The sequence below is a fragment of the Lissotriton vulgaris genome, chromosome 10, assembly GCF_964263255.1.
Source record: "Lissotriton vulgaris chromosome 10, aLisVul1.2, whole genome shotgun sequence".
Lineage (NCBI taxonomy): Eukaryota > Metazoa > Chordata > Amphibia > Caudata > Salamandridae > Lissotriton > Lissotriton vulgaris.
In genome coordinates, this window is record NC_141698.1 from 97,408,870 (window position 1) to 97,431,199 (window position 22,330).

The 22,330-nt window shown below is 42.6% G+C and overlaps 1 protein-coding gene across 1 annotated transcript in view; it reads right to left on the reverse strand.

Annotated features, from left to right (window-relative positions):
* Positions 1-22,330, reverse strand: part of MICALL2 (MICAL like 2) — a 155,056-nt gene that overhangs the window by 18,681 nt on the left and 114,045 nt on the right. The window contains exons 10-13 of the mRNA XM_086940595.1: positions 11,889-12,041; positions 5,539-5,603; positions 1,340-1,463; positions 392-482 (exon numbers count right to left, since the gene is read on the reverse strand). Of these exons, the coding sequence (XP_086796721.1) occupies positions 392-482; positions 1,340-1,463; positions 5,539-5,603; positions 11,889-12,041 (433 nt within the window). The remainder of the gene's footprint in view (positions 1-391; positions 483-1,339; positions 1,464-5,538; positions 5,604-11,888; positions 12,042-22,330) is intronic.

Genomic DNA, 22,330 nt, shown 5'->3' on the forward strand with positions numbered 1-22,330 from the left:
CAATGTCCGCCCGTCATCCTAATGGGGCCCAAAGTATTTGGTTCACCGTTTGCTTTCGCTTGAAGCAAAATAGTATACTCATCTTCAAAAAGGGAGGAGATAAGTTCTAGTGGGAAGTTGCAAACTTTGAAACTAAGACATGGCTTCATATGTAGGCCTCTATACTTGACTAATCACAGGTATCAATCACTGCAGTACCAAGGCTTGAGTCGCATGTACCACGGCATATGAACGGAGGAACAGTAAAGCGGCACCCAAGTTGAGCCAACAGCATCTTTCTTGTTTTCCCCAATAAGAGTTCCCAGAAGGCCTTTTCTCTGCGTTCTGAAAATCATAGTGATTGAAGATTATCTTTTAAGCAAAACACAAAGTATAGTTGGATAGCACTTACTTGTACATTAGCTCCGACTCCTGTCGTAACAGAAGCTGCTTCTCGTGGATCAGCTTGAACCACTCCACCATGAGCGCATCTTCTGTTTCATCTACATACAAAACAGAAACCTACTTTGAGACCAGAATACGTACTGCTCCACCACACACTAAGTCGCTTAAAGAAACACAGACATTACAACCAGAGATTGACAGAAACCGCTAAGAAACCACGTAAGCCCGCAGGGTTGGCACATGGCCTCTCCTCATCGCTACGCAGACATTGCTTTTTCTCCAACAGCAGTTTCCATTTGGAATTAAATAGCAATATTTACAATAGAAGAAAACTGAAGTGCAAGCCCCCAACATGCAAAGCGATAATGGCCAAAAAAAGCAACATCTTGATAGCTCCTGATGACATGGGACAAGTGGGCAATTCTGACCTCAGGTTAGTGACAAAGGAAGATCAAACGGCAAATCACACTATAAAGTGAATTGGCAAAGCCCACTGTTACCTGTCCACGCATTTACTATTTAAATCTTTCCCATGGACTGTTTTTCAAAACTATGTTTCACAGGTCCCCAGTTTATCAGCTAGACTACATCTGAAGCATGTTTAAAGCTGATCTGGTAACGAATAATGATTATAAATGATTTGTAAAGGGATCTCCTACCCAAAGATTTGTGACCTGGTGATCCACATATTGCCTTCAGTGTAATGAGTAATTCAGCAGAACTACAATGAGCACATATGACATTAATGACCGGATCAGGCTGAGAATTGCATACATGCTAAACTATTTCCATAAGTAACTGCAGATTACATCTCACAAAATTCTTCTTAGTCCCTGGAAGCCAAGATTAAATGGCTTCATGCTTCGGGCAACACAGATTCCATCTTATCACGTAATGAAGAAGTAGTCCCATTTCAACCAACGTCCTTCAAATTAAAGGCACCAAGACCACTTGCCTCCTTCACATTTGCGCAACTGCTTCTCGAGGTCGACCCCCTTGAGCTCCAGCACGTCCAGCTGCTTCTCGATGTCCCGGAGCTGCTGCTGAATCTCCTCTTCTGGGACATAATCTGGTCGGAACTGGAAAGACGATCACAGAAAACACACCAACTCAGACATTTGTAATCATAGATACATATTTTTTGAGTAGCCTACAAAGAAAGCATCTAAGCAAAGCAGCCCTATTAGTAGCTTTTTTCTGTAAAGTGTAATTACAAATTACTGAACTCAAGTTGTAGAAGGCTGTTAAATTAAAGAGGAACCAATTAAATTGAGCACAAATTAGCGACAGTACCAAATGAGTACAACAAACATATTCAGCAGTGATGTTCTCCACTAACCAGCCTTATTACATACATATTACTGGACCACCGTGTTGTCAGGGTATACATTGGAGTTCCAATTTATCCTAGAAAACTGTTTTAACTGTGTGTAATCATTGCAGATTTGCAGGCATAAACAAATTCTCGGTTATGCTGGTAGCCACCAATATTGAAATACTATTGAAATACTCACTGGTCAACATGGTCCTTAAGCCTGCTCTGAAGAGCCCCTATTGAGCCTCTCTGGTTGGGTGAGTGTTCAGTGTGAATGTTAAGGCAGTAGAGTAGGTAGAGATTATCTTGTAAAATATAAAACATATCACAGAATATCTTGCAGATCTCCTAACCACCCCATGTCCTACAGGGAGGGAAGGCTCTACCCCCAGCAGCATCCTTTATCTCAGTCAGTGGCTGGTGCTGCAGCTCTATGCCAAGCAAGGTTCCTTCTCCTTTGTTCTCAGTGTTGTTGGTTGTCAGCCATGAGCAGAGTTTTGTTTTAGCTAATGGTAATGAAACACCCTTTTCCGCTAATATTGCATTATAGCACTGCTTTTCTATTGGGAAAGTCACAGAATCATAGAAATTATACATTATTTATGTTTGTTTTGTAGATTGCTTCATTGAACTCAGAGAAGGGGTCTCTTGGTGCTACAAAATCATATCACAAGTAACATATGGCGAAACAAAAGACCAAAGTAAACAACTGCAAATCACCAATGTTTGAAGACTTTTCCAAAACTTGAACAGGTCAGACAGCTACCACAACTCAGGTGGCAAATAATTCAATTCCTCGGCTGCAGCTACAGAAAAGGTTTTAAGGTGAAATCTTGGAACTATCAACAATCGTTTGACCTTTAATCTCAAGACACTTGGTTCTTTATAGAAGCTTAAACAAAAATGAAGCAAAGAGCTACATGAGTAATTCAATATTTCGGTATTAACCCGTTAACCGCGGCGGTAATTCCGCCGCGGTGCGGGCGTTTTCGTGCGCGGGTGGAATGCCGTCGGCCAATGGCCGACGGCAGGACTGGGTGAGGTAGTGCTGCCGTCGGCCATTGGCCGACGGCAGCAGGGAAAGGGTTAAACACATAGGTCTGAATACAATTCGGTCTTCACTGGAAGCCAATGTAGGGCAACCAGTGCTGGGGAGATGTGGTCTGAGCCTTATGTGGTGCACCTGTCTAGAAGCAAAATGTGGAGCCTGTGGAAGCTTTTGAATCAGCAGGCCAAGACAGACTCAGTTGCCAAGATAGACTAAGTTGCAGTAGTCAAGACACGCTGGCACAAATGCATTGACAGTTTGCACTTTGTGGGTAAAAATAAACAGATCCGAAATATGTATCAAGGTGCAAAGTTGTAAAGAACAGGTCGACTACTGCATTAACGTGGTACGTGATAGATAAGCAGAGTCTATATTTATATCTAGATTTTTTACACAAGCTGAAAGACCATGCTTGAGGTATCCAGAGTAGGGCCAAAAAGGTTGACCCCAGAACTTTGAGGGCCTGGCAGGACAAAGGATCTCTTTGTTGTCGCTGTTCAGTTTCAAGCAGTTGGACCTCCTCTGTCCCCCAAATGTATACCAGCATCTATGTAGTTGTGTGGCTTATGAATTAACATCACCCTAATTCTTTAACACAATTTCTGTATCATCCATTCTTAAGAAACAAACCACAGCCAAAGGAACAGATCAAGTGAATTAATGGTACCATATATAGATTGAATAACAGAGGAGATAACATTGAGCCCTGAGGAATGCCACAATTCTTGTTTCTAGTATTAGGAATTAATGAAGAGGCAGAGATTTGAGAAGTTGCATATTGCTAGTAAGCCAATAGACAAAGGTTAGATTATCTACTGAGATCCACTATGTCCAGGGGAAAATAGGGGCTGCTTTCTGACATTTTTAACTTAAGTTTATAAAATAATGAGGCATGGCAGAGAGAGAACGAGAGGCTACAACGGCTGCAGTAGACATGTAGAAACAGTACCAGACTATTGAGAAGGTGGGATGCTGCACTTTAGGCAACAGCAGGATCCCTTAACCTTAAGACAAAGAAAAGGGGATGGATTAAAACAGAGGTCAGCGAAGGAGCAAAAGGTGATTAATTAAATTAGTTAAAAACACAGTTTTACTGGCACTGAGGTAAAGGCAAATCTCAGTGAAAAGCAGTAAGGAAGAAAGAAAAAGTACACAACCAGGATTGAGTGATAAGAAAATGAAGGTCTGAAACACCGGTTGTATTTCTAGGTGTTTTCTGAAGCTGTGGTCTATTTATATGTTCTTGCTCATGCCGTAGTCAACCACAGGTTTGACTCATATTTGACCGGGGGATTTACATAATGACTTTCAAAGGTTAACCACAACCCACAACTAGACTCATCAAAAAATGTTCACCTTTGTCTGAAATTGTCATTTTATTGTTTAAAGACTTGCAGCCTGATTCATGAAAGACCCGTTTTGCGAGTCTCTAATAGCGATTCATAAGGAATCGCTATTACAGGCTCGCAAAACGGGATTCATGTAGGAATAGCCAAAAAAAATGCAATTCCTACTTATTCCTTATTTGCGATTAGCAAATTGCTAATCGCAAATAAGGAATAACTCCCCATTCATTCCTATGGGCCAAAAGGCCCATAGGAATGAATGGGGAGTATTCCTTATTTGCGATTAGCAATTAGCTAATCGCAAATAAGATAGCGATTTAAAGGGTGCCAGCGGTGTCCAGAGGACACCCTGTAGCACCCCTTAAATGCTAATATAAACAGGGGTTGCGCACACACATGTCCAAAGGACATGTGTGTGTGCAACATGCAACTCAGAAAAATGCTTTTAAAAGCATTTTTCTGAGTTTTCGCTATTTACCACGAGGTTTGACCTCGCGGTAAATAGCGGCCCGAAACTGCGATTTCGCAATTTGAAAATGGATGATGAATTGCATTTAAGGAATCTCAAATAGAGATTCCTTAAATGTAATTCATCGCAAATTTGCGATATCGCTATTACCGATTTTTGCTTTTGGGATGATGAATCCCAAATGCAAAAATCGCACTCGCAAAGGGCCAGATTCTCAGAATCTGGCCCTTTGCGAGCGCTATTCAGCTTGATGAATCAGGCTGATTGTCTTGGCAGCTTCTGTTATGTGTGGGTCCAAGCAACAACATGCTTCAATCAGTTCAAAATAAGGTAACCTTGAGGAAGTTCGTACTTTCAGTTAACACCAATATATTAATAAATTGCACAGATAAACCAACCTGCATTTGCATCAACTTATTGGCTGCAACGACTGTCTAACAAGGAAACACCTTCCTACAGTGAGCGCTTCTTCCATAAGGCTAGACTGCCAGATTCCCAGTTGCTTGTCAGAATCTGTTGCCCCATTCTTAATAGGTAGGGGATGCTTTCCTACATTGTTTACACGGTAGCCTGAAGCCATCTTGCATATATATCATCCTCACCAGTTCATACAATTAGAGGCGAGACAAGAAAAAAACTGTCTACTTCGAAACATTCGTAGGAGCAAAAAGTACACACTGGCATTAAGTAGGGGAGGACAAGAACTTTCACGGTCACTTTTCTACTTTTGATCCTATGAAGGCGTTCTGCACGATGGTCACTCATTCAACAGTGAAATAGGAGGACTCGATACTGGAGCACATTTTACCGCAACAGATTGTTTTGGGGAATTGTGTCCCAATGAGCCAAAATGCAGCATTTACTTCCAAGGACAAGCTTTGTCATCCACCAGTGGACCTGCTCATACATAGATTTAATTTTACATTTACTCAGAGTATGTGGCAATGACATCAGAGGAACTTAAGCTACTGCTTACCTTCACAGGAGACTTTTCATCATTCAAAGTTTGCTCCTGTGCCCTTCTTTGATTGGTGTCTTTACCTAAAAAAAAACAACAATAATGATAGGTAAATCACAATAAGAACACATACATTTACAAGCTTACTGAATAGCAATCCCTAGGCCCATAACCTGTTCTTGGTACAGTGTCTCAGAGTCAAAAACCTGGACAAAACACTAAAACAGTAACAATCATAAGAAATCCCTTGCAAGATCAGGGCATGTGGCAATTGCAAACCACCCCACACAATCATAGTTTCTCTTCCATGTGTCGTGTCAACACCTCCTATTCCCATATACTTACGCTAGCAATGATGCTGCCATACACATCTAAGGCTGGGCAACCTTTTTAGTTAGCCCACTTACCAATATTTGCACCTGAATATCAAAGGCTTGGACTCCCACACAAATTCTGTATTTTTTCCTACATATAAAACCCAGCAGGGGGAGCAATGGACAGTGAGGCTTTTTACCCAACTGAGGGCGAGAGTAGGTCACTGCAGGGCACCGAAGACTACAAATGAAAAAAAAAAGCTTCCTAATGTTTATGCCAAAACGAATATACTGCCTCCTTTGAAAGAGTCGTATGAAGACAACAGTCTAGTTGATTATGCCAAAAAGGTTGAAGGTTTGGCAAAGGTAGTCAAAATACCTTCTGTGGGAGCTGGAATTGGCAAGGACCTCAAAATACCTACTGTGGAAGCTGGAATTGGCAAAGGTACTCAAAATACCTACTGTGGAAGCTGGAATTGGCAAGGGCCTCAAAATACCTACTGTGGAAGCTGGAATTGGCAAGGGCCTCAAAATACCTACTGTGGAAGCTGGAATTGGCAAGGGCCTCAAAATACCTACTGTGGAAGCTGGAATTTCAGAACCAGTCAGTCCTGAAGGGATGTGACCTACACACAGATCTTAACCCCTTCCACGCTCATGACGAGCTGGGCTCGTCATGGCGTAGCCTCCTCGCACGCTGATGACGAGCCCGGCTCGTCATGTAAAGTGCGTATCACAAAATCTCAGCATGCCAGCAGAATAACGCTAGCGCGCATGAGGTTAAGGTGAATGCACAACTAACTGAGCCATTGTACTACCATTTAACATGTAAATACAAGTGGGTTAAAAACTACTAATCAAACAGAAAATGCAATGAGCTTGTGGAGGGTGCCAAAATGAAGTTTCAACAGATCAGGATTGTGAATATCACCACTTTTGTACTTTTGCAGGTGTACTTTTATCACATCTATTGCTATGGTGATGGAGAACATCTGCATCTCAAATCTGCTGGCATCTCAAATCTGACCGGAGTAGTTTTGTACAGGACTCATGCTGCATGACAGTCTTTTTAAAGCACTGACAATGAAGGAAAGGTGAGTGGTGGGTCTGAGTGGGTGGCTTGTTGGTACCATATTAATGTCTATTGTATGAACAACCGACTGGGTCCTTCTATGCCAAACAATAAATATTCAACGTTGCCACACTTGCCCTCTTTTTTTGGATCCCGTAACTCTTCCAAAGGGCAGACTCTCTTGCAATGGGAAGCCTTAGTTCGCAGCTCACGGACTCTACCCAGGCAGCAGACCGGGGAAGATGGAGAGCGCATCAAGTCCTCTTTCTAAGCCTTGTGTAGTTCTTGATTGGCAGATGTTGGCTTTCATCGCATATAGCTCAACTTGTGGGAGTGGAAGGAGGCGGGATGAAGTGCAACCCAATCACAGCAAGGGAAAGAATGAGAAAGGCAATGAAATAGAGAAGGGGAAGTGAGAAGCGGGGGGAAAAAAGGCTAGAGCTGAAAATGAGCAAAGACCGGGAGCGCCAGGCAAGAAAAGATACAGATGCGCAGAAAGTGAGAGCATCATGGAGTATTAGTATCCAGAAAGAAATAGCCACTGGGGTCGGAAAAAAAAAGATGCAGCGGCATGAAAAAACTCTGTGTAGACCCTTATAAATAACTGCAATGCCATATGTTAGTCCAGTGCTTTTTATATTTAAAGGGACAAACACTATGGACTTGGAGGCCCATCATTATCCTGGGAAAAAAAGAACTACGAACCCCAGAATCGATGATGATGCTGGCCAAATGTGATCGAGAGGACTTGGCGCCATTTGAGCAGCGGCTAGAAACCATATAATAAGCACTCAACCTTTAGTGGAGTCTCTGACAGGGTCTGAAAACATCAAAACCGCTAAACACCTTTATTATAAATGTGCTTATTGCATCTATAATTCATAACTTAATTATTGTATTTTAAAACAGCTCTGTTGCTATATGTTATGATAATGCAGGACTATTGCTTTTGTGACAAAAACACACACATATTCTCTTTATTTAAACTCGTCACAACTCTTCCCTGGCAGCATTAGGAGGCAGCAGGGCAAACTTTAAAAAGCCACGACACAAAACAAACAAACAAGAGCATGAAAAAGCTGAATTTAAATTTGGAAGGCACAACTTTAAACAAGACTCAGATGCTATGCAAAAAGGTGGTTCCTTGGAAACTGCAGATTCCGTTTTCGTAACATGCCAGAGAGCCACAGTCTGGTAACGAAGGGTTGTTATGGAGTCTGACACATCAGCACTTCCTAGAGAATTATAGTTTAAGATTATGTTTTCACAACACAAACCACAGGGAAGGACCACAAAGAGTTTGACTTAACTACCACTCTCTGAAGAGAGGCACATTCCTGAACTAAGCTCTTATTGTGCTGCAGCCAGGGATGCCATGCTGATGAGAGGACACACTCCATTAAAGCAGCTCATAAATATATCACCATGGTGGGGGGGATCGGGTTGCCCGGTTGAAGGCGTAAGCTGAAACACGTAGACGTCCTGTGTTGGCTGTTGCCGCATGTTAAAATACAAGTAAAAACAAAATCAAGCATTCGGGCTAACCGGTGTCTCCCGTGCTATAATTGTGGGGAAAGTGCGGTTGGATGGAGGTGGTGGTTGTGGAGTGTGGAATATGGAATATATATATATATATATATATATATATATATATATATATATATATATATATATATATATATATATATATCCACACAGTTCAGGTTTGCCCAAAGCGGAGAGACCACAGGAGGTTTTCAGTAACGCTTTTAATCTTAAATTGCAGGTTGCAAGCAGACACGGCAACAGTAAAATCACTCCAGAGTTTAAAGAGGCCAGACGCGTTTCAGGACAGTAGCAGTCCTTTCTTCAGTGGCAAGTGATTTGTGGGAGGCTGGGAGCACATTTTTCATCACGCACAAGTCAAATATAAACACCTGCCTGTGAGGGCGTGGCTGTAAGCACAGCCTTCTGGTTGTTGAAGTACGCGATGATTATTTCCAAGTGGGCGTGCTGCCAAAGTCTTCCAAATTACACAGAAATGTTTCCCCAGTGGGTAGGTGTGAGCACTGTGCATTATCTGCCCCGCTTTGTTGCTGCAATTTACAAGCAATCTGGCTTCCTTCCTGAAAGGCGCCAGATCTCCTCCTTCCTGGTTGTAGGTGCAAATGGAACCATCAGGACCCGCACTTCAGCGAGGGGCCATCTCCCCGACCGGGACCGGCCGGAAAACATCCACACAGTTCAGGTTTGCCCAAAGTGGAGAGACCACAGGAGGTTTTCAGTAACGCTTTTAATCTTAAATTGCAGGTTGCAAGCAGACACGGCAACAGTAAAATCACTCCAGAGTTTAAAGAGGCCAGACGCGTTTCAGGACAGTAGCAGTCCTTTCTTCAGTGGCAAGTGATTTGAACCCGCAAATTTTCCAATTGCAACCTGGAGTGGCTCGTTTCTTCTGCGCTATCTGAAGGGATATATATATATATATATATATCTGCAATACCTCGTAGCGCTCCGCCTCTCAGGTGAAAAAACAAGGCATGGACCACTTCTTTGTAGCTTGTAATTTATTCACCCCAACAGCTAGTCATGACGCGTTTTGGCCGTCCCTGCGGCCTTGGTCACATCATATATATATATATATATTTATAGTTAAATAAACACCTATATTTAAATAAATGGTCACATCATATATATATATATATATATATATATATATATAGTTAAATAAACACCTATATTTAAATAAATGTAATGGTTCAGGGAGCATATGTTTATAGCAATTGTGCTAATAAGCACACAGGTATTACTACAGTGCAAATGTCAAATTCCAGTTTATTAACACAGTCCTCAAAAACTGGCACTATACATCGAAACTACTCTCTTACTAGTCAGAGGCATCCTCATTGTGATTTATGGAACACATTTAAATCCTTGTTTTGGTTAAATACTTTTCCTTAAAACCAATACATATGATAAACAAATGCCATGGGACAAACCATGAATGCAGAGCTGAAGAGTGTAATATACTATTTAATGCCACTATTGGGGGAAGGGAGGGGTTTCATGACCAGCTCAAGGTTTGGCCGCGATTGAGTTATAACCCCTCCCACTCTCTGGTACCGTAGCATTTATTGCTTCGCATGAAGAAATCCTGCATTTGGAAAACGGATATTAGGGAACCATGGCGCATAAAGATTACCATATAATTAGCATTATTTAGTCATGTCAAAACAAATGTTTACTCCTGAATGATTGACCTTAGGTGTCATGTTGCTGCATTTCGTGGAGAACTATGATCATTTCTTTATCAAGGAGATTTGGTGTAACCAAAATGATTTATGGAAAGTTGGAATTAAAATCATAATTAGAATAATTGCTAGACTCAATAATTCCTAGACTAGAGGGAGTCCTGCAAATTCTGGTCTGCGTGCTTAGGAATGAATCAATGTCCCTCTGTTGGGCATCAATGTGCATCAAAATGCTTGGGTATAGGGAATATTAAATAATAAGGGGTTCCTAATATCAGGAGCTACTCTACATCCAGGTAACAGTCCCCCAGACGCCCTTTCAGGGTGATGATGGGTCTCTCCTTAGCATCAACTCCCATCCATCCTCAACCGTGCAAGCTACATTCTCTGCACTTCAAGTGTTACTTAATTCCCCTGCTCCTCTTTATTTCAGCTGACAGAAAATGGACACTCCTGACATCACTCTCTTGAGCAAGGCCAATGACTAGATTATTACAGAGTCTCAGCTAGATCCTGGAATTGGAAGTAAAAATGTAAAAAAAGAGGTAATTGAAGACGCTTGCGGTAGGTTACAGGACTTCAAGCTCAATGCGGAAGTCTTTGAGAAGGACTAAAATCGAACACTAAATTCACCCAAACATGAGACACTTCACCTTACAGTACGTGCTCACTCACTTGTGAAGGCTTATATGCCAAACTGAGACATACAGACTGGAAGCTAAAAATACATCAGCAAATGTGTGAAAACCTGTGCCATGTTGCAGCCGGCTAGCTTAGGCTGCATGTCCAACTTATCCACGGTTGGATTGAGGCAGTCCAGGTTCTCCACCACTCCAAGGGCTTATTTTGTTTTTTAATGGGCCCACGTGATTGTCTTAAAGGCATGTTTCAAATCCACTGGTTAAAATCTATAGATTTTAGGGACTTTTCTTAAGTAAACTCATAAAATATTTTAACATTTTAGAGCCTGGAACAGTACCTGGGATCGGTATTTTTCTACTGAAGTAATTCATGTAGACATCTGCATGAAAAAGTTTCTCTGCTCCGTACCAGCTATGTCTAAGGCGGGCGGACTAAGGAGCTCTCATCCCACCCAGCCTTGACAGCAGCCAACTGACCACAATCCTGCATGGATTTTCCTATGCAGAGAAAAACCAAAGGAAATGATGGACGGAGCGTTGACACTACAAGCACTCACCCCCAGTCAACTGATCTGGGTTTAATCCATGGATTTTCCTATGCACCATGCAGCTGAGCCATCACTCAGCACTAGACAGGTAACCACGCTGACTTCAGAATCAATAGCCCTGCAACTACCTAGGGTGATAACCATGCAGATCGTGTCAAGCCACAGGGCCCCCTTGCTTTAAATCCATAACTTATTTTATAGAGATCAAGTGTACTGTTAATGAAGTGGTCATAACACTGAATGAGGCGAGTAAACACGTTTTCCACTAGCTGACCTATCTTCAAAATGTTTCTTCATGGAAATTGTAATGTATGGTTCTTAAAAATTGCTGCCTACTTGTTTGTTCAGCCAATACTATGTGTGTCACCGTGAAATGAAGAGTTGCCATTGTAGCTTGCTTTTCTAAAAAGAAGTTTACTAAAAATTCACAGACATAATAGATATATCTATGAGCAAAGACCAAGGGTATTTTTAACTATATAGAGGCAACTTCCGAATCAGTCCATGTACCAGCAAATATTCACATCCTAAAGTGGAAGCTCAAATTAAAGCGGTAAACCCACCTTGACTGGAAGCCTGCTTGTTCTGGTTGGCGTTATCCTTCGCAGAAGGGATAGTAGGAATGTCCCATTTCTGTTCGGTATGGTGCCAGTCTTTTAATAAGTCGCCTGGAGGGACCAAGCGCTTCTTCATTGGACTTGGAGAAACAGAAGGAACTGCAAACAAATCAAACCCACAGAACTGTTAGCTGTTAAAATACTCTAAAAACCACTACATGAACTATATAGCACGCTTATTTGAGTCCAATCCCTTATTTTATGTTAATTCCACTTAAATTATGATGCTTTTCTCAGGTCTGTAGCTGAAGTTTGGCAAGTTCATCTGAAAACACCATTCAACACAGTCACAAACATCACAGCTTTGACAGGATACATTTAGGGCACAGAGAAATGACAACCAATATACTTAAAGAGCAATGTTCCTAGAGACTTGGGTAGGTGCATGAACGCAAGTGATGTGAGTGCAAGGAGATAGTAGATAGATATATTCTAATTTAAACTTCCTGATTGAAAATGTTCCTTTTATATATTACTTTTCACCTTTGATTGATCTTTTTCGTTTGGAAAAAAGTAATAAATACATTTGCAAAAATTAATCTAACGAAAATCCTTGACTTTTTGAGAAAGGTGTGGGTAACTTTGTTCTTCCAATTTAGATCTTTTTCCGAAAAGTTTCACACCGACTTGTAAAGTGGGGACCAAGAAAAAAGGGGGAACCCAAATTGTTTTTTCCTCCCCCCCCTGAATTTTCCATAGAAGAAATTAGACAATACTGATGAAAAAGGGCTGAACAGAATTACACCAAATTTGACAGAAAGCTAGATCTTTATCCAAATGGATGCTTTTTGTGAAATGGTGTAAATTTGTTTAGTTATTTAATGCTAAATTAAGGTTCAACATTAATAGATATATTGATAGTTGAACCTGCGACACTCCCATGGGAGACATGCAGGATCGCAAGTTGAAAAACTGGAGTGATCTGATAGGTTGTGAGTGCTTTTCTTCCTGTTGGCAGTTTCCCGGTCGCACTGGAGGGAGCAATCTGATTGGTTGGCCGAAACATGAAAGAAAATGTGGCCATTCTGGGTCTTGAGAATTGAAAAAAACATTCAGTCCACGATTTACAAAGAGCCTCTGCACTCGTGGCGGAGGCTTCTCATTCGCTGTGGGATCTCCGCACTGCGGTTTCGCATTGCAGAGATCCTGCCAGAACTGTAGAGATTCCACAGCGACTCAGGAACCTCTGCCCGAGTGCAGAGGTTATTTGTGAATAAGGGGGCCATACGGAGCAAGGTAGGGATTCTTTGACTCCCTCGAACTATGTGGTTGTGGTCCAAGAAGGACCCCCCTCAGGGTTCAAATATAAAAAAAATGAGAGGGGGCACTGTGACCCCATGGGAGTCCCAAAGGATTCTCGCTATGCAAAATGTTGTGATCAATGATGTAATTTCAGTTGTGAAAAGTGATGTTATCAATGATGTCATAGAACATGTCATGAGTGTTGTAATATGTGAGGACATAAGCAGAGCATGACAAGGGCGTGAGTTATACTTATTCCAGTTACCTGAAACTGCTGAATTTCACTGGTTTTTTGAATTTATGTTATTTTTTAACTGACATTTTCACCCAACTATAATGGCACTTTAACCTTTGGTGGTTTTTGTTCAGTGAATTTCTGAGATTTTTTTATAAGTAAGATATTATCTCCAGATCTAACTATAACATCATTTTAGTCTTGGCTTTTCTCAGTGAATTTCAGAGTTTTTTATTAACATAAAGTAAGAATATAAAGAGATGTCAGTTCAATTAAGGCAGACCTACTGGCTTTGACAAAGAGTCACAACAGCACAATATAATAATCTGGCCTACTGGCTTTAGCAAGGAGTTAGTATATCAACATATATGAAGGAGACCTACTGACTTTGTTAAAAAGTCTCCACAATAATTTATCAGTAGCCATATTCCAAAGTAAACCTTATTAATACACACCTGGCAATGCATATTAGTTTTCTTAAAAATATTTAAAATAAAGCATTTTTGTTTCAAACAACTTTAAATATGTGTATAAGTATTTCTTTAACACTCTACAGACCACAAAATGCAGCCACAGAACCAACCATAAGTGGTACTACACTCCAGATGCAGTTCCAGCTTGGAGTTCTTTAAAAATAATGACATGCTCTCCTGCGATCATGCATTTAATGGCCCTGGAAATTTAAAGTTTTCTTTTTTGAAAAATTCATGAGGGACTGCTGTGCTCCCTGCAGCCCCCACAACACTCCCCAATAAATACGTTTTCGGCCCCAGGGATAGGGTCCCCGATGTCCATGCCGGGGAGGGGGCCCCAAGCAGGTGCCCAATACCAATATTTATCTTTTAAAAAAAGAAGTGCCAATCACCCGGGCCCGGGCCCACTCCAAGGGCTTTAAATTCAAAAGGGCAAAAGCCTGCCCTTATGTTTTTTTGCTTTTTCCATAAATGGTACCTCAGATCTGCAGCACTACCGCAGTATGGCTAAAAAAAAACACTTTTGGCCCCACTCTATATGTTTTTTTTTAAGGAAATGGGGCTGCCAAATATCATTTTTTTTATACGAGTCAGTCAATCCGATCATATCTTTTGATCTGCTGCAGCACTACAGCGTCTCTCTCTCGCTATACATATATATATAGACATGTTGAACCCTAATTTCTCAAAAACTATTGAAGTAATTTACACCAACTCACAAAAATCACGTATCTGAATAAAGACCTGGGGGCCGATTAGGATTGCGGTGATTCTCCATCCTCCGGGCCGGCGGAAGCCACCGCCGGCCCGGAGGAAGCCACCGCCGGCCCGGAGGATGCGGAATCACCGCAGCAGTGCCTCCAAAGACCCCCGCCAGATTAGGATGGCTGGGGGTCCTCGGCGGACGGGAAAACCGTCTGCCGCTTTTACGCCGCAGTCACCTTCCGGCCGTGGCGGAAAAGCTCTAATATGGTGGCGGTGTCTATCAGACACCACCAGCCATATTAGGATGGGGCAGGAAACATGCTTTTCCACACGGCTTTTCCGCCGTGGAAAAGCATGTGGTCTTTTCAGTTTGGGGTCTTGCGGGCCCCCAGGGTGTCAGGGGGTGCATTTACATGTACAAAGCGGCAGGCACCGCGCGGTGCCTGCCGCTTTGTGCATGTAAATGCAATACATGCATTTTCAACCTTGCGGCGGGTGCTGCTTCAAGCAGCACCCGCCGCAAGGTTAAAGGTACGGAATGTGACCGCCAGGGTGGCGGTCACATCCTAATTTGCAGGGAGGGACCGCCGCTGCCCATGCGGACGGTCCCTCTACCTCGGGGGTGGCGGACGGGCGCAGGTCCGTCCGCCATCCTAATGACCCCCCTAGTTACTGCCAAATTTGGTGTAATTCCGTTCAGCAGTTCTTGTTGTTCAATTTTTCTATGGAAAATTGAAACGGGAACATACATTTTGAAACCCATCCTTTTTTAAGGTCCAGGTTGACAGATCACCCCAAAACTTTCAAGGAAGAAGCTAAGATGAATAAACCTTTTTTTTAGAAAGTTTCATGAAGATTTGACAAAAGGCGCCAAAGTTATTACCAAACTAAAAACATTAATTTGCTATGTAAAACTGTTTCTAACTTTAACTACACAGTCGAGAAATTCTTAGGTTATAGTTATACTTTAAAATTATACAATAATGCATACATTTACACATTAACAATAACTCGCCATTCTACCATGCACTGTGTTCCCACAAAAGATTCTATTTGCAATAAGATGAAAATGCTTCTAAATATTATAACTTTACATGGCATAAGTGAGATAATATAAAACAATATAAGCAGTGCACGGAGAAGGCATGTAGTAAGGCTACCGAGTTGAATACACTGTATAAGGAGGTACGCGTGTTATAATAATTTAAATGTGTTACGTAAATTATAAGTATAAGTTTAGAAATTAAAACATTTCTGTACTTTAACTTTTGTTTTAAGCTAAAGATTAAATAAAGTTTTTTATTTGAAGGTGGTGTGTAAATTTAAGGTATAACTTAAGAATTTCTAATGTTTGTGTAATTTAAGTTTGGTTTATATAAAAAGAATGATTTAAGTTTTCCTCACTATATCATAGGCTTAGCCTTTGTTTTTTCATTACATTTCAATGTTAGTTTTATTTTTAATAAAACAGCATTTTGAAAATCGTAGAGTTTACTGTTGTTGAGCTGTGATTAAGTGGAGTGTGGTACGTTACAGTGGAAGGGAGTATCATAAAGTGTACTGTTGTGGGGTAGAGTGGAGTAGAGTAGAGTGCGTAGTACAGTGGAGTGGCATAGAGTTGAGTGGCATACAATGGAGTGGTGTGGAGTGTTGTACAGCGGAGTGCGATACAGTGGAGTGGCGTAGAGTGGCATAATATAGATATGAGTGTGGTAGAGTGTAATAGCGTACAGTAGAGTAGTGTAGAGAGCTGTGCCTTAGAGTGGAGTGGTGTACAGTGGAGTGAGGTTCAGTGTAGTGGCATACAGTACAACAGTGTGGAGTGCCAGAGTGGAATAGCATATAGTGGAGTGCTGTAGAGTGTAGTGGCGTGCAGTGGAATAGCGTGGAGTATAATGGCAAGAGTGGAATTGCGTTCATTGGAATAGCGCAGAGTGGAGCAGAGTAGAGGGGACTAGCATAGAGCGCAGTGCCATAGACTGGAGTGGCATAGAGTGGAGTGGTGCAGTGGAATGGCATAGAGTAGAATGGGGTAGATTAGTGTGATGTATAGTGCAGTGGCAAACAGTGGAGTGACGTACAGTGAAATACTGTATATTAGAGCAGCACACAGTGGAGTGGCATAGTCTGGAATACCATAGACTAGAGTGGTGTACAGTGGAGAGGCATAGAGTAGAGTGGCAACAGTGGAGTCTTCTAGAGTGTACTGGCATAGAGTGGAGTGAGGTACAGTGTAGTGACGTACAGTGGAATGATGTTGAGTGGAGTTACGTACACTGGAGTGGTATACAGTTAAATAGTGTACATTGGAGTGGGGTAGAGTGGAGCAGTATAGAGTGAAATGGCATAGAGTAGAACAGCGTACAGTAGAGTGACAGAGTGGCACAAAATGAAATGGCATACAGTGAAGTGGTGTAGAGTGTAAGAACCTTTAGTGTTCAGTGTAGTGACGTAGAGTGCAATGGCATATAGTGCAATGGCGTAGAGTGGCGTGTTACGTAGTGGAATAGTGTGGTACGGTAGAATCGATTGGCGTAGAGGGCAATGCCATAGAATGGAGTGATATACAGTGTAATAGCGTACAGTGGATAGTCGTACATTGGAGTTGTGTATTGTGGGGTGGCGTATAGTGCAGTGCCATAAAGAGGAATAGCATACACTGCAGTGGTATACACTTAAGTGGCATACAGTGGAGTGGCATAGAGTGGAATAGCGTAGAGTGTAGTTTCGTAGAGTGGAGTTCCATAAGGTGGAACAGCGAACAGTGGAATCTGCAGCAACACAAGTCACCACCAATCCTCCTGGCAACACAGTACTGACATTAGCTAGGTGGTGCCGTCCCGTACTGCCGTGAAATGTAGTTTAGTTCTCCAATACCCACAGAGAAGAAGGAGGGGTCTGTTTGCAAAAATCTCACAATCGTGTATTACGACTTAGAATATCATTATCTTACTTCCTGGAATTACAATTATTATGCGTATTAGTTCTCTTCTCAGATCCTATATAGAGATTCCTTTGCATACTACTAATAGTACTATTATTAGTACCCTTTGTATGTCTTGCCCTAGAGTTACATAGTATTGGTCAGCAGATACTGAAACTATTTTTTTCTTTTGCACACAGGATCAAACTGTGGCCTTAAAATCCATTTCACAAATGACCCACTAAAAGCATTATGTGCTACCTTTGATTTAACTAAGTTATCATCGACTTAATGCTTCAGAATTTTTTTAAGTTCATGAATTGTATTACTATTCCTGGTTGTTAAACATTAACCATGTTGAACTGAGGTTTGTTGTTGCCAAAGACTTGTGGACGACTCTCCATTTGTAGCCTCACAATACATTTTTGGTTTATACCCACTTATGCAGATCCAGTTTTTCACAATGTCAGAAGGTGAACAACCTTGAGTCCAGTGAAAAATGCACAGACAATAGCTTGAACTACACCCAGTGCTTTGTTCAAATCCTTTGCACTAGGCTGAGGTGTCATATCTGTTAATTATGCTTCTTTTAACTAAGAGGAGATGGGTCTTTGGCTCATTGTTGGAGGTCTCATTTAAGGACTGCTATTACAGGAAACCTTTAGCACGCAGTCCTAGGTCTTCACACAAATGAGAACAGAAGCATGTCACTACCTGCACATTATTGTGTCAAGATATTCACAATGATAATGTTTAGGATCTTGGAACCAGCATGAAATACCATCAAAGCAACAAAAACAACTTTGAAGCTAAAACACACTCACATTCAGGATTGTCGACATATTTCTTTTAAAATAGCTTTGTTTTGACTCCAGTATAAATGCATTTTGGCATTATCTGTAGTACAACCAAGATGGGGAAATGAGGACTCAAACAGACTGCCAAAAATGAATTGCCCCAGAAGACTAGTGACTCCAGGAGTAAGGAGCCTATTGGCTATTAACCTACACCCAACAATGCCCCTAAATCTAGCATTTAAGGGGAGCCCCTGGCACCAGAAAATCAGACTCCTGCAGACCTAAGAGGAAGAAGGACACCGAAGAGCTGTGGATAAGCAACTGACTTGGCGCCAACCCTGCTGGCCTGTTTGCTGTTCCCACCAGATTATGCAAAACTCATCTTATCCTGCAGCTGCTGTGCCTCCAAAAGCCTGGGAGGACTGCCTGCCTTCAAGAAAGACCCAGGAACTCCCATGGAGCAGCAGAGCTGCTCCCCTGCATCCTGCAGGCACTTCAAAAGAACTGTGAGGTCACAAACCTGACATAGTAAAGCACCACTGCACCCGTGCCCCCTAGCCCGAGTTGAAGAGGGCCAACGAGCCAGTGTGGTCCCTCGACCCTCCAGAGACCATGCCCACCTTGGCTTTGTCCACAGTGGAATCACCGATGCCGCCTGCAGGCTTTTTTTGAAGGCCCCCTCTACCACAAGTGCCTCTGGTGAGGAAAACCGAAACCTCAGCACACCTCTGTAACCGGCTGCCCTGGCCTGAGGAGCCCCACATCCCTGAGCATCGTCAGACCTGAGCCCTCTTGTTGGTTCAGACTGACTGGTCGTGCAGCCCCAGCTTGCAGCTTTTCAGCAACCCGACTTCTCCATTAAAGTGAATGGGACACCCGACGCCGGAACACATCCCTGCACCCAGGCACCACAGAGCCTCCAGAGTAACCTGTGGGTGTGATGTTGGTCCTTGCCCCATACTTACCTTAAGTCCAGGAAACTGGTCTCGTAAGTCGCTGTTAAGTGCCCGAAAGCAGTACATGTTTTTCCCTCATTGAATAACATTGGTCACCAATGCAGAAAAGCACCTCTGCACCCGGCTGCCCCAGTACCGCCCGAGGTGACCCGTTGTTGCTGCCTTGGACCTTGCCCTATAATTACCTTAAGCTCGGGAGATTGGTTGCGTAAGTTACTCTGAAGTACTTGTATGCAATGTATGTCTTTCCTCCATTACTGCTTCAGAAATTGCTCTGTGTCCATTTTTAAAAACTGCAAAAATTAATCGGCAAAAACTACTTACCTAATTCCGATGATCTTGGCATCTAAATTCATATAAATCATGTTATTTTTATAAAGTGGTGTCGGATTTCTTTATTGAGTGTGGTCTTAGTTACTGCCTTTGTGTGCAATACATGCTTAGCACTATCCTCTGACATGCTTAGCTGCTCGCCCACACTACCGCAAAAGAGAGCATTGGGGTGTCATGTGTGCCTCTGTAATTCCATTGGGGTTTGCCTTAAGTCTTTACACAGTGTACCTGTTTATCATCCACTATATAAAGAGCCAGCTCCCCACACTCACTGATTCACTCAGTGCCACTCATTACGATTCACTCAGTCTCACTCTAGCTTACTCATACTAGCAGAGTCTCACTCAATCTCACTCCAACACACTCAGTGTCACTCATTCTGACTCTGTGTCACTCATGATCAGTCAATCTCACTCATTTTCACTCAGTCTCACTCACCCAGTCTCACTCATTCTCTGACTCACTCACACTGTGGCTCATTCAGTATCGAACACAGTAATACTAAGTTACAGTTACTGTCATTCTCCCTCCCTCTCATTCACTGTCACTTGTATTTACTCTTCCTATCACTCAATCTCATGCACTCTGGCTCACCGATTCATTGACTCTCTGTCACTCACACATTCGGAAATAATCACATATGCACACGTTGTCTCACAGACACACACTCTCACCCTAACATACAAATAATGTAAAAGTTTCTGTTACCTATCTTGCTGCCTGCAGAGGCCCCATTTGGAATCCTGCTACTTCTCTCTAGAGCATGAAACTGACCCTCGAATCTGCACAGTCACAGATTTGAAGTGTCAGTCTCTGCTCTTTCACCCCCACCCGTTCCCAACTCTGTTAGAAGTTGGGAAAGGGTGGGGTGACAGGCTGAGCTAGGTGTAGTGATAGGCACTGCAAGGCTTAAACCTGCAGCACCCGTGGCTACCTTTAGCTGTGACGCATTTGGATGTCACAGATGGGGCGTCACGGAGGCGTGCCAGGGCCCTGAGGCCAGGGCAGAGTGTTTTACTCTCTCTGAGGTCTGGTGTGCTTGTTCCAGCAATCAGACAATATCACAAACAGTCTCAGGCTCTTGATGGATGACTTTTTTTTTACCAAGAGTGAATAATACAGTATTATTTACTCTTGCTATAATAAAAACTGGCCAGAAAGCTAGCAAGGCATAGCCCTGGATTCCATAAGGAGTAGCCACCACTGGGAGTGGGGGCTGGTGTTGTTTGCCTCGGATATCCCGGGATCCGTCCTTCCATTGCTCTGCAAACAGGGCCAAGTACAACCCTTTCAGTCCCTCAGAGGAAGCAATGGCGAGCAATAACAGTCTTCCCAGGGAGGCTAATGTGGGGGTGCAACAAGCTAAGGACTCAACAAACACCCAACAGCGTAATAACGGATTGCCAACCCAGTGCTTGTCGTTATAAAAAAAGGACTTGAATACACAATACTACACACCACAAGATGCAGGTGCTGTGAGTCATTGGCATGGGGCCACACTGAACGTGTGTGTCAGTTCTCCTTTCATGTGTCCTTCTCAGACTGACTTCCAGACTCAGCCTTTGTGTAGAGTGATGTTCCTCACAGCAAGGTTGTCTCCAGATTGGAGGGCAGTTACAAAATACAAAAAGACGGCCTTAAGGAAAGGACCATTCATTCTCTGGACAACAAGGGCTGCAGTCCAACCACCACCTCCACTATCCACCGAATGGCAGGGCTCAAGGAAATAAATCAGCAGCCCTTTGCGGCAAAAAGGACTTAATCAAATTTCCAAGGGAAGCTCTGTCTTCTTTTCTCCCATTTCAGTGCCTAGGTCCCCTCCCCACAGTCTTCGTAATGTCAACAATACACTCCAGTTGTCTGGAAAAGAAGCCTCATCTTAATCTTAAGCATATGGAGTCCACAAGCCTCCTTCATTCTGGTTCACTCACAGACCTTCCTTGTATGTAGAACACAAGCCACACACATACACACAAGCATAGGTGCACTGGGATGTTGGCACTCGGATCCAGGTTAGCTTGTAGCAGATTAGCTAAAAATGAGAAAGCCGGTAGGCTCCCACTTGTGCGACACAGAAAATAAGGTCTGGTTCCAACCACTGATTCACTAAAACAAGGTACGCTACCACCATCAACCTACATGCCAACTTCTGATGTGGATGGTAGCCTGCTGTCCCAAAGCAGAATGAGTTTGGTGCACCCCTCTGAGACTAAAACAGGTCCAGAATCTCACTCTTTTTAAAGGATAAGCGTAGGCCTTCATACACACACTAGATCAGCATGAGGATGGGGCTAAAAATTCAAAAAACAGGATTCCAGATACTCACAGTTGGATACTGAGGGCAGGGGAAACATCTGTACACCAGAGTGGACCTTCCTGCCCGAACAACTGTTTTATAAATCAGCCGTTCAACTAACACAACAGATTACAGCTGTAACTCCCCCCGAGGAGCAATGTGGAAAGTTTTGTATAACACATTCCTTGGGGCAACCACGCAACAATATTATGAATCATAAATGTACAGCAGTTTGTTGTAGGTAAGCCACAAAACTACATTTTGTGCCGAAGGTTGGGAAGGAAATGGTCAGGAAAGCTTGGCCTATCGATCCTTATAATACCCCCGTTGACTATGCATACAAGAATCAACTTTAAAGTTCTCCATACCACACTAGGCTGATTGGGAAAAGAACTGGAAAACCTGCACAAATACCCTGCTATGTGCTG